This window comes from Pungitius pungitius, chromosome 10, assembly GCF_949316345.1.
Source record: "Pungitius pungitius chromosome 10, fPunPun2.1, whole genome shotgun sequence".
NCBI classification, from domain to species: domain Eukaryota; kingdom Metazoa; phylum Chordata; class Actinopteri; order Perciformes; family Gasterosteidae; genus Pungitius; species Pungitius pungitius.
In genome coordinates, this window is record NC_084909.1 from 10,585,305 (window position 1) to 10,602,616 (window position 17,312).

Here is a 17,312-nt window from a genome sequence, read left to right on the forward strand (position 1 = left end):
CGACAAATATTCCCACAGAAATTGTTCCAACAATTTTTGGACGATGTTTCAGATTGTACTATGGGTTGAATGTGATTTCTATATAATCAAATGTATTTTTAAAACCTCGCATTATTCTTTTGGTTTCTTTCAAAAACAACCCCCGTCGTGGACCAATACTCCATGATGGGTTCTACCGCTCTGTTTCTGCCGGAATTATTTTTGTGGCGCACCCCGTGTGGCTGTCAAGTAGGAAGCTGGCACAACTTCTTTGAGGCTTTTTTTCAGATAGTAGACAATCATGACTTCTTTGTCGGTTTTCTAGAACCTGGAGAATAGACAGAATAATGACACAAAACCATGTGGCGGGGATGGAGACGTCCGCCATCTCCGTCCTGAAGCGGGCAGTGGAGCTGGACCACGGCGGCCGGGTCCAGGAGTCTCTGGTCTGCTACCAGGAGGGCATCCAGCTGCTTATGGACGTGATGAAAGGTTAGGGTGTGAACAAATACACGGCAGAGGCCACACGAACAGGAAGACACAAACCATAATGTGTTTGGTTGTTTACGTCTCTCGGCAGCCACTGTGAAAGATGAGTCCAAAAGAGGCCACTACAGGGAGAAGATAAAGGGCTACATGGACAGAGCAGAGCAAATTAAAGTCCACGTGAACCAGATGAAAGAAGGTAATGGATACAACTACTGAAGGCTTAATACCATAGAAAGTGGACAACCGGCATTTACTGCTCTAAACAGACATTTAGATAGGAATATTCAAATTGTATATTTAAGACAAGCAAAGGGGTTTGTGTCTGTGCCTCCTCTAACCTCTCTGTGCTCCCTCACCGGTCAGATGGGAAATATCATGAGCAGATTCGAATAGAGGATGATGCCACTGGTTACAGCTACCCGGTTCTGTTCAAGCCGTACATGAGCAGTTTGCTCACAGAAGTCTGGGTACAAGACCCTTACATACGGCACACGCACCAGGTGAGAAGTCTTTTTTCACATTGTTTTATATTATATCTTTTCTATCTACTGATTCATTCATTATCAATATTGTTATTGAAAGCACAATTGCCACTGTAGAACTGGGTAATACAAATTAATTGAATATGTTATTTGAAGATTTGAATCCTTAATGTTGAATTTGAAAAAAGTAACATTTTGCTGTACACAAAGCACTCTATTTATTCATGTCCAAGGTCTCTGAAATGTAGTTTCAATATAAAACTGATCCATACTGATTCCTCATTCTCTTCACTACAGTTGTACAACTTCCTGCGGTTCTGTGAGATGCTGCTGACACCGTCCTGCAAGGTGAAAAAGATCCATCTCCTTACTTCCCAGGATGAAGTATGTAGTTCAACTAACAAGGTCGCACTATGTGTTGATTGCATAGCCGTCAGTTTGGTGCTGTTGTTTTACTGCAATGCGTCCCATCCTGCAGGCAAACAGCAGTCAGCAGAGCAGCGCTCTGGCCGAGCTGAAAGAAAGTCTGACTGCTCAGGGAGTGAATCTGGATCTGCAGTACTCCTCCACAATACATGACAGGGAGATCAGGTACAGCTAATACTGATATATGAATGAGCAACATGTGGCCCATAGAGCAACTCCGTACGGTGGTATCTTATTTTGATATTTTTGGTTTTATTTTCAAAAGAACATTTTTATTTTTTAGGTTTGACAATGGTTGGATCATAAAGATAGGAAGAGGGCTGGATTACTTCAAGAGACCTAAGGTGAGTCGTAGTACTCATCTTTTTCTATCGCTGCCTTTGTCCGAACTGCAGTGCTGAATGTGTGTCGTTTCTTATCTTCCAGGGTCGGTTCTCTGTTGGATATTGTGACTATGACCTCAGGCAGTGCCATGAAACCAGCATAGACATTTTTCACACCAAACACACTAAAACACTATGAGATTCATAATGCTTGAATTCATTTTTCACCGCACAGACACATCTTTTTGCTATTTGCCTTTACATACACACACATGTAATCAACTTCAACTGAGTAATTCTTATCAGGTTTTAAAAAATGCTTTTGGTCACATTGATAACACACTGGTCTTTTTTTGTCCTTTCTTATGCATTTTTTCATTTTAATTTTACAATGATAACTTTTCGTATGCTTTTAGGAAAATAAATTAGGTGCTTTTATATTACCATAAAATGTCTTTGTTTTATTCTTTGATTTTGACCATGATGAGCTTATACACTTAAAATGTTGGTATGTCATTAAATCATCTTTTGCATAGTGGCTACTAGTGTTCACTAGTTTCATCTAAACAACTTCTCTCACATCCTGTAGACCTTAAATAAACATATAATGTACAATAAGTACATTTCAACCGTAGAGATACAAACTCAGAAGAACAAAAAACAAGAATTTCATCAAAAATAAGCCGTTTTATAATGTATTATAAGTACAATTCAAGTGCTACAATATCTTAGTGTTTCAGATTTCAGTTTGACAAATATTTCCAAATATTTGACATTTCGTCAATTTCTTATTGCAAACTGTTGCCGGTTTGAATGAATGGAAACCCACATGTGTTCAAATAGCGGCATCATCGGATTATCCATCGGCCTTAATCTGGATATGCACAGGCCCAGAGGGAAAGAAATTATAATCCATCAGGAAACCACAAGAAGCAGAGACGACTATTAATGCAACAAACATCACTACCTTTGTGTTAAGAGCAGAGATGACCAAAGGCTGCAGTGAATCAAGCAGTTGAAGCTGTTAATGTGCAGCATGTGCAGATAGCTTTCACATAGGACACCCCATCAGCTGTATTTAAATAAAATCTAATGGCATATGGTCCCTTATGTGTGGATCACAAACAAAAAATCCCTGAAAAAAACCTAATTCCCAATCAGACTCCTATGCCGCTGTGGTCTATTAACAAGCGGTTGGTTTCCTGTGATCCAGATGTCACCGGCTGGGTTTATTTGCTGGTGAAAGAGATAAGGATTTGTGTGATGAGGATCCTCATCACAGAAGCTGCTTGGCCGCACACGAAGGTTGGCTTTCCTCTTCCGGCTTCCTCCCTCATACTGATTGTAGCCCAGTGACCTACATGGTGCTCATATCTCTGAATAGCTTTTTTTTCTTCATCAGACAGTTCCCGGTGTAGATATAGTTGAAAAATACTACAAAGGTATTATTTGATGTATGCAAAGTTACTTCGTTAGTGACGAGTGGACATTCATTTCCAAATTATGCTCTCAAAGATAATTTTAGCATGTCTGGTACATTTGGATTATCTAAATGGCTAATCCTGCCTGTTTTTTCCTTTTTTATTTATAATGGACACACATATACATATACACCTTCTATTTGATCTACCTGGGCTGTAAGCGACCCGATGTAAAGCGTCAACAGTCCAGCTAGCCTTAGCTCTTGTGTGGCTGTCCTCTTTTCAACCAGAGCTTTATTATTTTTTCCCCTCTACTCTCATTTCTGGGCCTAAAATCAGGTTAGTGTTTTATAAGCAGCTTAGCGCAGAGGGCCACAGTGTGCCATTAATGTAATGGAGTAACTCCTCCCCAGCCCCCCCCCCCCCCCCCCCTCTCTCTCTCTCTCTCTCTCTCTCTTTCACTTGTGTCTCTTTTTCTGTATCCACATTTGCTTACCCTGTCATGGAGTGTCCTCTGTCACTCTTTCTCCCTGCCTGTTTTTCATTTTCTTTCCACTTCCCTGGTTCCCCTCCCTCTGCATCTCCCTCCGTATTCAGATGTGGACGATGAAAGCCTGCGGTTTAAACATTAGGAGAGTGACCCAGCTGTGACCGGACAACTCTGCCCTGAGAGGAGGACGAGAAAGGGGACGAGGAGCAGCTGTGCTGCTGTTACACGTTGGGTAAAGTTCCTTATTTCTGCACAATAAGGTGTTAGACTGTGTGTGTGTGTGTGTGTGTGTGTGTGTGTGTGTGTGTGTGTGTGTGTGTGTGTATTAATATTGAGATTGAGAGGTACTTTCCCTGTAAATGTAGTTCCTGGCATGGGAAGGTTGTGATTAAGCTGTTGTTGTGGATTATTGTGCTGTGGAATCCAACAAGGATCTGTGCCATGTTAATAATCCACTGGATTATCATCTGTTTAAAAAACTGATTCATGAATACTCAAGTTTCGTTGTGGTGGGAAACCTGCAGCCAGGGGCAAGACGTTCAAATGTTGATGCCGTGTAAGTCACAAGCAACTTCTTTGGAGTGTCCCAGCTTATTAACAGGATGTGCGCCTATTTTGACAGCAGGCTGGGCGATATCAGAGGTGCAGTGTGGACTTTGCATGTTTATCCATAACCAGCCACATCTTGTCTTATCAGCACACATGCCATATAGGATCCTACTCTCTTTCAGGGCTCCTCGGCAACGCAGCTGAGAACAGTAGGTTTCACAGAACACCGTATACCTCAAATAGTCCATTTGAGCCGCAGGGCACAGAGTGAAGTCCGTGGAACATTGGAAACAAGCACCTCGCACTGAATCTTGCACCCGGTCACACATCAACACAACTTGGGTCTTTGTCACAAAGAGTGTTGCATAAGTAAAACCTGTCGGAGAGCAAGTGTTTGCCTTCTGCTCTGTTCAAGAAATATGATGTGTACTGCTTTGTCCCAGCATGATAAATACATCTATTAGAGCACGTGTCCTCTTTGAAATACCAACACCTTCACTGTTGCCCTCATGGTGTGTGCTTTCTTGATGACACTGCGTTTCCTCTGGTGAAAGCCGCTGTGATTATATATTGTTGGCAGAGTTTCCTCTGAGTGCCCTGCCTAGCTTCAGTACAGGTTTGCACTGACCCTGATAATACCAATAAAACTTTGAACCTCAGGTCCTGAGTCACATCTTCAGGCTATTGCACAAGTGTGTTAAGTGCATGTTGGCTCCTGCCAGAGGACAGAGGACAAACCGCTCGACGCTCTCGAGCATGTGACAACTGCCTCTTAAAAGTGTATGCCAGAGGTTTCTGTAGTCAAAGACGCTTCTCATTATCTGTTTCCATAGCGATGGAGTCTTTCTCTGGAGATACAGAAGGAAGCACCGATGACATTCCAGGTGAGATTATCTGTCACGTCGTTTTAGTGCCCAGAGGAAGCAAGTCTTTGACAAAAAGGAGCGATCAGAATGAAGGACACTAACCTAAATAATTGTTTTATTGTCAATGACATCTTAGGAAACAATGAAAGACAGCTGAGAGGGTTCTGTCTGTCTGTCTGTCTGTCTGTGTGTGTGTGTGTGTGTGTGTGTGTGTGTGTGTGTGTGTGTGTGTGTGTGTGTGTGTGTGTGTGTGTGTGTGTGTGTGTGTGTGTGTGTGTGTGTGTGTGTGTGTGTGTGTGTGAGAGAGAGAGCTGCTGTGACCTGGATCTGTCTCTATCTCCATCTCTATCAGGACGTAAAAAGTTCAAACTGAAATCTCTGAAAAATCGTCTCTTCGGGAGGAGTAAGAGAGGCGTTGAAGAGGGAGATGCCAAACTCAGCCAGTCAGCCAGTGATATCACTGCAGAAAAAGGACCCGGATCCGAGGAAGATTTGGCGTGAGTGTTTTCATGATCTCGTAAATGACAACTGAAATGCTACTGTAAAGCTTTCTGATTTCTAGTCCAATGCCTTCACCCCATCTTCTGTTCCTACACTCCTACTGCCAAAGGTGCTCCCAGGGGATGATGGGATCGAGGGCATTGTCCGCAGACAGCATCTTTCTGGCTGATCAGGTCCTGACAGACGCCGAGCCAGCTAAGGTCTTATCTCAGGAAAACGTCCATGGCAAAATAAAAGCCCTGCAGGTATAGCTTTTTCTTCTCGCCATATTGTTGGGAAGTGAGGTTTTGATAGTTGTTTTATAATCAGCTGTGCCTCTGGTGTCACAGATGAAGCTCCAGCAGCAGAAGATGCATTTGGGGCCGCCGCCTCTGGTACTGCCAGCCAGACGTGCCGAGGATCTGGGAAGCCGCTCTGAGGACGAGGGTCCTGCCCACGGCCTCTCTGAGATCCCAGAAGCCCTCAGCAAGGTGATTAGTTACTGATGCTCAGTTATCTGTTTATCTGATCAGTGCACTGATTAGGACTGTTTAAGGTTAGGGTAAAAGTTTAGCGGATTTAACTATCAGACTCTCCTCTTTACTTTCACTTCACTTCATCCAAATGTCACACAGTGAGCAGCAGGTTTTTAGAACATTCAAGGAAATATCTTGCCTATGCCTGCTTCCCTTTGGTGGATTTATGTTCCTTGTCTGTAGATATGCAAACCCAACACACATGCCAGAAGGGAATTCCTCTAAATGGGATTTTGAGGCTCTACGTTGTGATTTCCCTTTCTTTTCAGGCCAGGTCCAAGGCGCCGTCTCGTCCACTCTCGCCCCTCCCCAACCCTGCACCTATCAAGTCTGTGCCCCTGTCTCCATCCCATCCATTGCCCCCTTCTGTCTCCTCAAATTCCTCCTCCACTGCTGTTGAGCTGACAGACTTCAACTCTCCAGTCCAATTCACCCCCTGCCTGGACACTTCTGCTGCACGCCACCGGATGTCTGTCAGGCCCAAAAACCAGAGAGCCAGGCCCAAGAAAACACCCACTGCAGTGAATGAACATTTCTTTACCTTGTACATTGTTTGAGAAGACAAAGAAAATGCTTAATCCACTTCCCTTACGTTGTTTATATCTCTTTTTTCCGCAGAATTACTCCAATGAGCCTGACGTACACACCCTAAACAACATCAACTGCCCTGCATCTGCGAGAGAAGAAGAACAGCAGGTTTGGACTGAAGAGGAGCTCATATTGGAAAAAGAACAAGGAGAGGCTGTTATGGTTAAATCTCAGCATCTTCCATCAAAACCCCCAGAGGTGGCACCAATTATCTCAGAGGAACCATCCAAATTATCCATCCAAACTGTTTCCGAACAGGACCAAGGTCTTCCTGGTAAAGTGTCCTCTGCACCCTCCCAGATACTCAGAGTCAAGCCCCACCGACCAGCCGTTGTAAGGCCAAGTGACCGGCCACCCTCCTCCGTTATACCGTCAGAACTAAAAGACAACAAAGACAGGGATTCAGAGGTACAAGCAATGTCCCTTGACAAGAGAAAACCCCCAAACAAGGTTGGAATGGCTGTCACCTTGTGCGACCAGCTCTCCTCTAACTTTGGGTCGTCACCCGTTCACCAGCATGTTCAAGGTGAGAAGGAAAGCACGAGGGGACTAACGAGACCCGCCCCAGGATCCGGGTCCTTCCATATTTCAATGACGGCTGCCAAAAACCGGGATGCAGAAAGACCCCGATCAGGCAGTTTTGTTGAAGCCAGACAAAAGGCAGAAGATCAACAATCTCCAAGCACGAGGGAAATGGAAGAATTAAGAGGGGGCCCCTTTGCTGTGGGAAGACTTAGACAAGCGGCAGCGCCACATAAAATCTCAGCAGCATGGGACAGGAAGGACAGCCCCAAACACGGGGAACCAGTCACACCATCTCAAAATGTGACCACAGATACCAGCGCCGCGAGGGCGGAGCAGCTGGAGAGCAACCAGGTGGTGGTGGTGGAGGAGGCAGTAGAAGCTCAGGAGGTCGAGGAGAACGAAGGAAAGCCAGCGTTTGGCGTCAAACTGCGCTCCACATCTCGGTCGATGCGATTGCGGTCGGATTCCTCTCCGAACCATCGCGCTAAGCTGCCGGTGTGCGAGGAGCAATGTGACCAACTGAAAAGACCGGAAATAGGAGATCTTGAATCAAAAGGTGAGTCTTCATTTATTACGCTTTATCTCAAGTTCATTATTATATTCAAAACAATTGTCTTTTTTCCTTCCCCTTTTCCATTCCCTATAGAGTTAAATGCACACTATAATATGCAGTAACCACTCTGGAGTGATAAGATTTGTACTCATGACAGGGGACCTTTGTCCTTCAAAATACCCCTTAGGTTAACTTTAACAGCCCTGTGAAGTGTGTCTAACTGAACTGTGTCACTCCTTAGATTCAATTCCATCTGGCTACTCCCTTCCAGTCAAGCATAACAAGCTGCCCACCGACAACCCTCACACCATGGCAACCGAAGTCCAAACCGCCTCCTCAAACCTCAAAAAAGAATCATCTGTCCAGGAGTTGCAGCCTGCCCCCCAAACGACCTCGTCTGAGGTGTCCTGGATGAGCATAGCAATGGAAAAGACCAGAACTCTGCAGCAGCTTTTCACTAATAGATTTCCGAGAGATTTTACAGGTGTGCAGACAGCAGCTCGACCACAAGCACAAGTGCAGACAGAGACGCCCACAGGAGGGCAAGAACAGACACAAACTGTAAAACTGCAACAAAGCACGACAACAATAGAGGGCGCAAATCAATCCCGGACTGATGCCGTCAAAGCAGAAACGGTGCCGAGTGGAAGTCAAACGAAGGCCGTCAAACCGTCTCCGGCGCCGGCAGTGCAGCAGAAGACTCCTCCCCTTCAGTCCAGGGAGCCGCAAACGTTGAAACCAACCGGTGAACCTGCGTTTCCTGCACAGTCTGTGCAGAGCAATCCATGGACAAGCCAGTCTCCCTTGCACTCTTGTGCAACACCAGAGACCTCATCTCAGGCCGCACAAGAGGCGGGGACACAGTCTCTTGCACAGTTTTACCTTTCCTCGGGCCAGCAGCAACAGCCCCGATGCAGCCGTGGTGTTCACACCGCCAGCCAGCTTCCTTCAACCATCTCGTATTCGACCGCATCATCTGCTTCATCTCATCCATCCGTTACTGCCTCGGGAAGCGGGGAAAGAGACGCCTCCATGCAGGAAAAAGACGATGAGTCCCTGTCAGGAAGGCGGGCAGTTTGGGCCGGGTCAGCAGGCGAAAAGGAGAAACGTGCAGAGTGGACCACTCCACCTGGAATCAAGGGGGTTTGTGGTACTTCTTTGTGACTGTCTTTAGTACCCCATTCCACTATATGTATCTATTCAAGGATAAGGCTGGGGATATTCTATATTCTTATTCTCAACCAATTCCATATTAAGTTAAAAAAAGAAGCGCAATACTCTTGTCTTTCAACACTTTGAAACATCCAGACTGTAAAGTGATCAACTTAAAATCAAAACAATGTTTTATGAAGGTTTATTAATTGACTCAGGGTGGACTTGTGAGGATTTGATTAGATATTCAGATGTTTTTGTCTGGTTTTTACGCAGGGAAAAAGCATGTGGAGAGAAAATGAGGTAGAACCAATTGGACATAATGCAATCTGGGAAGCAGCCTTGGGTCTTCTTGGACCCAAATGGATTTCTATGGTGTATAGGAAATATTTGTCTCAGGCTTTGGCTATGCAGACACTTAGTAGCAAATCCTTGTTGGTTTTGGAATGTTTTATTAGATTTGGTGACAATTAAATATAGAATTTCACTAGAATTTTTCTTTAACTCATTTTGCTGTAGTTATCCAGAACAGAGGATCTAACTCATGGATTTTTTTCAGGTCGACTCGAAGAAAGTTCAAATAGAGGAGCAGACATCAGGTGAATCCCCAGCCAAGCCCCTAAATAAAGACATAAAACCAGTAGGGCGACAAGGGGTAAAACTTGCAGGTCTGCTGACACACATTTATTGAAACTGAACTTTTTCATTTAGTTTTCAGTATCTGCATGTCCACCAACGTGACAACAATTTTCTCTTTTAGAGTCAGGTCCCACCAAAGTTCCAGAGAGACCCAGAGAGGACAAATGGCTGCGGAAAAATGCGGCGCCATCTTCATCGCCCTCATCGTCACCTACAAGGCCATCAGCGTTTCAGTCCGCGACTGACAGTGGACAGCCGTCCTGGATGGAACTGGCAAAAAGGAAGTCAATGGCCTGGAGCGATAAGTCCATGGACTGAGGGGAAAACAGACAGAGAGACGGTTCTGTGGATGCAACAGTATGATCAGACCGGCAGACAAATTGTGTTGTTGAGTCTTTCATAAAGATGCAGTGGAAACTCTATTTTGGCTGCTACGATTGTGTGATGAATTTCATTCAGTTGTTAAATTTGAGAGACAGTCCGAGAGTATATATTAACGTTCAAGTTTAATATCATCCTTTTTCACCACAAGCACTAAATGCTATTTCTGAGTAATGTGTCATGTGATTCAGCATGTCACTGCTGAGGATAGTTTGTGTTGATTGTCAAGTGCGTTTTTTTTCTGAAACTGTAGGGGAGAACTATTGAATAACAAAATTAAAGTATTCAAACCATTTTAACTAGTTGCATTGAGGCAACTCAGAGGGAATACGGAGTAACCCCTAATATAATTGTAGCATATCTTAAAGACTTTATCTGGAGAGTGTGGGTCAAGATTTAAATAAATGCAGCAACATATTGACCCAGCTTTTCCCTGAGCATTAACCTGTCATTAATGCACCAGTATATCATGGGATGTCCACTTGGGCCTACTCACTATCACAGCCTGTAGATCATCGTGGCAGGCCACAACTGTGAATAGGGACCATCGCTGGGCCTCTTGCTTGAAATGATTGGGTTTTAAATGATACTTTTACCACCTTTGCCGCTGTAATCCTATGAATTTCTACGCTAGGGGACTAATAAAGGATTATCTTATTTTATCTTATCTTGTACTTTTAAAATGTGTGTTTGTTTTTAAACCTGAGCATGCATTGAACTCACACTGCCAATACTACGTTCTTTGGTTGCATACAAAAATACAATGTGGAAACTACATGCACCGTATCCACGGCCCAAAAAGTTGTCAGTTGGTCTCGTTTTTTGGTTCTAAACGAAGAACGAGAAAACGAATGCCCACTTCCGGTTTACCGTTTTGGATTAGAAACGAGAAACGAGTGTTTTCGTTTTCTGTTTTTTTGCGGTAAAAGGGACGATAAAGGGTACACGGAGCTACACGTACATACACGGAACAAAATTCTCTCTTTATGGAACCAGTGTGGCCAATTCCTTAACGAGGAAAGACGCTGCAGAATCAGCGGCGGCTTTGCGCATGCGCGCGTGACTGTCAATCTGGACGTGGCGTATGTCTCCTCTGTGTTCTGACTGCAGCTGGACTGCTGCAAGCCTCGAGGCTTCTGTGAGACTCGCGGATAAGCCATTGGGGACCCCCCATAAGAATTTATTTTTAGATTTTGGGGGGTCCCCGAAAAATATTTTTAACATTAAAAGTGATTGTGTAATTATAGGTCATAAGTGACGTTTTATATTTATAACAAAAAATTACTTTATTTCCTAGCGCGATTGAGCAGCTAATAGCGTCACAGGTTGTTGTCGTGGTCCTCCGGAGTAAACAGTACAGTCTGTGGCACAGACACGTAGGTCATTGAACGCGGCAAAATCGAAGCCTCACAAAGAGTGAAATCTAAAGAACCCTCATGAAAATCCCGTAAGTGCTTCGATTATGTTTATATCTCCATAATAATTGCGTATTATACTAAAATATTTGGAGTTGGTGTTCCTATATCAAAAGTTGCATTAACTTAGATGATTAGAAGAGTGCGTTTGTCAACGTTTCTTGCTTTTTTAAACGTGTCCCTAAAGATTTTAGTTCAGGTTATAGATTGACTACTTTAAAACAAAGTAAACCATCTAATGTAGGTACAGTCTTTATAGACATCATTATTATTCAATCCAGCGGCTTTTACAAATCCCATTAACATAAGGGATGAGAAATGCCATTTGTATTTGATCCAACTCTTTGAAGGTGCATGGTGCTGCCATAATGAGGACACCTGCTGGATTTAGGTAACTTAGTTAACTTCCTTGCTTAAGGAAAGAATGACCTGTTATCCACTTTGTCATGTCAGGGATTTATATAAGGTGCTGTAACTTTGTTGGTCCAGAATTAGAGGGTTACCTGTTTTGATTATAGCCAATCCACTTCTCCAGACACCACTACAATACTGGGACTAGCCCAAACCATGAAAAACATCCCAAGACCATTATCTCACCTTCAAAATATGTCAATATAATTTTGCCTGCAGTATATAGTGTAGCAAGGTAGTCTTCAGTATTTTTTATAGTAACATTTTAGGGGACCCCCCAAGAGTCCTAAGTCATTTCAAACCCTGGTCTCACGGTCAGACAGCCTTCTTTACCCTCTTATAGAAGAAACGGCAAAACACTTGGGACAAACAAAACAGTAATGCAAACGCGTCCACTTTAGCGCCCCCTTGTGGCTTAAGCTTAATACAGAACGGTACTGCATTGCATTATTATTACAACTGAGGACATAATGAACATATTTTAACAGGGGGTATCGTCATATATATCACACACACAAACTCAAAGAAAAATGTAATTCATTTATTTCACTAATTCAATTCTTTAATTTGCACAATAACAACAACACTACTCTGCTTATGGTTGTATTTAAGATGCAATGCTTCGCAGCCTGTAGCACAGCCATTGAAGGAGCGTAGCTATGAGCAGCACCTGTGATATTCAATTTGCAAGAAAGGGGGGCGTATCATCGCCAGGCTGGCACCTGTAGCCATGACACCTCTTTGCTAAGAGACGAGTGGCAGATGCAAGATGCTCCCTCCCCCCCCCCTTTACTCACGCCTCCATCCTGAATAAACTAAATCCTCCTCGGCCCGCACTGCATGCTGGGATATTATGGGCCGCAAAGGATAGATCCGATCATGTGTCCTCCAAATCGGCTCCTGCGTCCCTCGACCGCGTTCGGAGGAGCCGGGCGAGTCGCAGCCGAGTCGCAGCGGAACTGACGTATGCGGGGACCCCAGCCCTGCGATCGACTGGGGACCCGTCCGGACCGTACCTCCCATGTCCCGCCCCATGTTAGATTGGATTAACTCCAGCCCTCCCGCGCCTATATAGATGGATAGTTACCAGGGCGGTAAGTCTCGCGCTCCAGTGTGTCCATCTATCGACGTAATAGGTTAGTGTGTTTGTGTGTGTACGCCTGCATGGGCAGTTATCTAACATGAGTACGGGGGGGGGGGAATGAATCCCATCTGATGCGCGTTGGAGCGGCGGCATGCTCACATGATGGGAGCAGCTGATCGAGAGGAGCCGTCAAGGTTTCTCAAGATGGATTGTTGTTGCTCTGGGCGAAGAAAATTTAAAGAGGGAATGATGTGGCTGTGCATTGCAAATAGGAAATAGCGAAGATTTTACCTTTTGATAACGTGAGTGTTTGTGTGTCTGCATCAAGGGAATTAAGAATAAACTGCCGAACTGTACACTTGTTTAAACAGCAGAATAACACCAAAACAGACACCACAATGTGAATCTTGTTTCCTCCATCAGCATCACACGCCGACCTTCTGTTCCTCCCGTCAGTTCCTGCTGATGAAATGACGCCATCGTTGCAGTTATGACTACATTGAGTGTAACGGAGCCGGATCATGGGATGCAGAAGGCCAACGTGTGCCGATATCTGTCCACATATGCTTTTATCTTCCTCTTCTTAGCCGTGTCTGGCCTCATCTTCCTGCTCTGCAACATCTACACTGTGGAGGTGAGCAGTGATTGACACATGGGGTTTTCTCGATTACATTTTAAGTGAAACTGATGTACCTGTCATTCAACAGCTTGTTGTAATTCACCTTTTTATCTGCTAACAGCTTGTTGTGTATTGTTTGGATAAGAATGTTGCTTACAAGGACAGTTACAGAACCTTTCTTTGCAATATGGATACGATCTGATGTTGTTAAGTCATTTTCATCACAGGATGATATTCACCAATATGTCCGCTGTTAAAGAGCTAAACCCGGATGTGGTTGGGTTTAAACATGCAATACTATTTAGCCCCAGGTTGTGAACACAATATCTCAGGAACCCTTAGCAGGAACTTCACATTTCACAGACGTCCACTTGCACTCAAGGGATGAGCTGATTAGAATTTAGTTGTCAAAGGTCCAAATGTGTTTGATCTCACAAAACACATAGCAAAACACATATCTCAATTTCTATGCAATTTATTAACATTTCCCACAAGGTTAATATGTCAATGGTCCCACGTCTTGCAGCACCTCCTAACACACCTCCCTTTATCTTCAGAACTGGAACTGCCACACTATCTCCGACCTCTATCAGCTCCAGAGCAGGATCCAGTCAGCCTTTGTGGATCTCCCCACTTTTCATCGCAACCGAACCTTCTGTGCTCACCTGGGCCAGAAACCCTTTCCTGAAGATGAATTGGAAGAGCGCTACCTGTTGGACTCCATCGCCTGGCCCGGGCCGCGGCCCGGCTCTGCAACGCCCGCCCTGCGCCAGACCAGCGACCCGGTGCACAGCCTGTTCGCCATCCTCCCCAATAGGGGACGGATGGAGTGGCATGTGGGCGACGAGCTGGAGGCCCTCGTCCAAATGCACGACTTCCAGGGTCGTCCCAAGCACTACGGCGGGGATTTCCTTTTGGCCCGACTGCACTCTCCGGAGCTCAGGGCGGGTGTAGCGGGCAAAGTGGTGGACCACAGGAACGGATTTTATTCGGCCATGTTCCAGCTCCCCTGGGCGGGGTCGGCACAGGTCGAGGTCACCTTGGTGCACTCCAGCGAGGCAGTTTCAGTCCTGCGGCGGTTGAGGGAGGAACGACCAGATCGAGTGTTTTTCAAGAGTCTGTTCCGCCTGGGCTTCCTGTCTGAGACGACCGTGTGCAACATGTGCCTGCCCTCCGACCAACATCCCGTGTGCAACTACACAGACCTTCACACAGGGGAGCCCTGGTACTGCTACAAGCCTAAGCTGCTCAGCTGTGACACCAGAATCAACCACGCCAAAGGAGGCTACCTGAAGCACCTCATCACCAACAAAGAAGCATTGCTCTTCCAGAGGTTTGTACTTTTACAGGTCGTGATACCAGATGGATTTGTGTTGTAGTAAAGGCCGGGTCAGGCGTAGCTTACTGTCAGCACAGGTAGCACCGGGTGGCATTTTTGTCTACTATGACGCATGATACACTTGGTGAATGATTTGTTGTTGATACAGAACATCATCGGACTCGGCCCTTGCTATTGACCTTAAACACGGATTCATTCCATCTCTTTTGTCTCAGCGGTGTAAACATTAAAGTTCATGTGCACGCCTCGGGACCCGACAGAATCAACGTGCTGCCGCCCAGCAAAGGTAAGGCTGCACCTGCAGAGTGACGCGTGCAGTGCGTTTATGGTGTGTGGCATGCTTCATCGATTCAGTCCGTTCCCTTTTGTCTGCTACATTTCTCTTGCTGTGTATCAGAAGTAGAGGTGGAAAACCACAGCATGAACCCACAGCCCGGTAAGCTGGCGCCGTCTGGATATTTCTACAATGACTCGTGGAGGCCATTGGGCGACGTGACGATGCGGCAGTTCAATGACTTATCTGACGTCACTGAGTGTTTGAAGGACAAGGTGATCAACATGTACGGAGACTCCACCGTCAGGCAGTGGTTCGAGTACCTCATTGCTTTAGTACCAGGTGAGATACTGTCTTTTAGTTCTGAACACTCTGCGCTTGTGTCTTTCGCGCTCACCGTGACTTCAATTCATTCCGTCTTAATTGCTCAGGATTGAAGGAGTTCAACCTGCACAGTCCTAAAAACGTCGGGCCTTTCATGGCGGTGGACAGCACCCATAACATTCTGTTGAGGTACCGCTGCCACGGCCCGCCCATCCGCTTCTCCACCGTGCTGTCCAGCGAGCTGCGCTACGTCTCCAACGAGCTGGACGGCCTCTCCGGGGGCCCCGACACCGTCGTGGTCCTCAGCATCTGGGCGCACTTCAGCACTTTCCCGGTGGATGTGTACATACGGCGGCTGCGTCACATCAGGCGCGCGCTGCTGAGACTTCTGGACCGAGCGCCGGGGACCATCATTGTGATCCGCTCGGGAAACCTTCAAGCCCTGGACCAAGAGGTGAGCCTGTTCAACAGCGACTGGTACTCCCTGCAGCTGGACGAGGTGCTCAGGTCCATGTTCAAGGGACTGAACGTGCTGCTGGTGGACGCCTGGCAAATGAGCCTGGCGCACCACCTTCCTCACGCTCTCCATCCACCAAAGGTCATCGTCAAGAACATGATCGACATGCTTTTGTCCCACGTTTGCCCGTAGAAGCGGAGGAGCCGACTGATGTCGAGGGAGAGGGACAATCCGTTATCCAGAAAAAAGCTGCACACCTTTAAATGCTTCACTGAGTAACTTGCCTGACTTAGGATCTCTGTTGGCTTGTTGGTTATATTAATTAATTAATTTCTTTATATATGTGTATATATAAAAATAAAATATATATGTTTCGTTTTTATAACGTTAAAGACTTGTGATGGCACGGTGATTGTTGCGTCCCATCTGCTTTTGTTACCTTTTCTAAGTGTCCTGTTTGTGTGTGCACAAGTTTCCCTAGTTTGAAGTCCGTAGTCTTTCAAGGTCGGAGCTTGAATTCAAACATACACTCACCGGCCACTTTATTAGGTACACCTGTCCAACTGCTCGTTAACACTTAATTTCTAAGCAGCCAATCACATGGCGGCAACTCAGTGCATTTAGGCATGTAGACATTGTCAAGACAATCTCCTGCAGTTCAAACCGAGCATCAGTATGGGGAAGAAAGGTGATTTGAGTGACTTTGAACGTGGCATGATTGTTGGTGCCAGAAGGGCTGGTCTGCGTATTTCAGAAACTGCTAATCTACTGGGATTTTCACGCACAACCATCTCTAGGGTTTACAGAGAATGGTCCGAAAAAGAAACAACATCCAGTGAGCGGCAGTTCTGTGGGCGGAAATGCCTTGTTGATGCCAGAGGTCAGAGGAGAATGGCCAGACTGGTTCGAGCTGATAGAAGGGCAACAGTGACTCAAATAACCACCCGTTACAACCAAGGTGGGCATAAGAGCATCTCTGAACGCACAGTACGTCGAACTTTGAGGCAGATGGGCTACAGCAGCAGAAGACCACACCGGGTGCCACTCCTTTCAGCTAAGAACAGGAAACTGAGGCTACAATTTGCACAAGCTCATCGAAATTGGACAATAGAAGATTGGAAAAACGTTGCCTGGTCTGATGAGTCTCAATTTCTGCTGCGACATTCGGATGGTAGGGTCAGAATTTGGCGTCTACAACATGAAAGCATGGATCCATCCTGCCTTGTATCAACGGTTCAGGCTGGTGGTGGTGGTGTCATGGTGTGGGGAATATTTTCTTGGCACTCTTTGGGCCCCTTGGTACCAATTGAGCATCGTTGCAACGCCACAGCCTACCTGAGTATTGTTGCTGACCATGTCCATCCCTTTATGACCACAATGTACCCAACTTCTGATGGCTACTTTCAGCAGGATAAAGCGCCATGTCATAAAGCTGGAATCATCTCAGACTGGTTTCTTGAACATGACAATGAGTTCGCTGTACTCAAATGGCCTCCACAATCACCAGATC

The 17,312-nt window shown here is 45.7% G+C and overlaps 2 protein-coding genes across 4 annotated transcripts; both read left to right on the forward strand.

Moving 5' to 3' along the window:
• The first annotated feature begins 151 nt into the window (after positions 1-151).
• Positions 152-2,164, forward strand: mitd1 (MIT, microtubule interacting and transport, domain containing 1). 2 transcript variants are annotated; one of them, XM_037489320.2, is made up of 7 exons: positions 152-471; positions 560-664; positions 832-968; positions 1,248-1,298; positions 1,429-1,541; positions 1,660-1,720; positions 1,803-2,164. In XM_037489320.2, exons 1-7 carry the CDS (start codon positions 327-329, stop codon positions 1,896-1,898), a joined length of 708 nt encoding a protein of 235 aa, XP_037345217.2. In that variant the 5' UTR covers positions 152-326; the 3' UTR covers positions 1,899-2,164. The 2 variants fall into 2 exon arrangements, with proteins under 2 accessions (XP_037345217.2, XP_037345216.2); XM_037489319.2 differs by having other exon boundaries at positions 153-471; positions 1,248-1,334.
• A 1,413-nt stretch (positions 2,165-3,577) lies between these two features.
• On the forward strand, positions 3,578-16,327 carry nxpe3 (neurexophilin and PC-esterase domain family, member 3). Of its 2 annotated transcripts, XR_009956974.1 has the most exons (11): positions 3,578-3,842; positions 4,993-5,043; positions 5,378-5,522; positions 5,636-5,771; positions 5,856-5,996; positions 6,311-6,562; positions 6,660-7,710; positions 7,949-8,850; positions 9,419-9,527; positions 9,620-11,326; positions 13,246-13,383. XR_009956974.1 is itself a non-coding variant. In XM_037489325.2 (6 exons), exons 2-6 carry the CDS (start codon positions 13,280-13,282, stop codon positions 15,992-15,994), a joined length of 1,752 nt encoding a protein of 583 aa, XP_037345222.2. In that variant the 5' UTR covers positions 10,963-11,326; positions 13,213-13,279; the 3' UTR covers positions 15,995-16,327. The 2 variants fall into 2 exon arrangements, 1 of the variants encoding a protein (XP_037345222.2); XM_037489325.2 differs by lacking the exons at positions 3,578-3,842; positions 4,993-5,043; positions 5,378-5,522; ... (4 more) ...; positions 7,949-8,850; positions 9,419-9,527 and adding exons at positions 13,966-14,741; positions 14,963-15,033; positions 15,145-15,363; positions 15,453-16,327 and having other exon boundaries at positions 10,963-11,326; positions 13,213-13,423.
• The last annotated feature ends 985 nt before the right edge of the window (positions 16,328-17,312 follow it).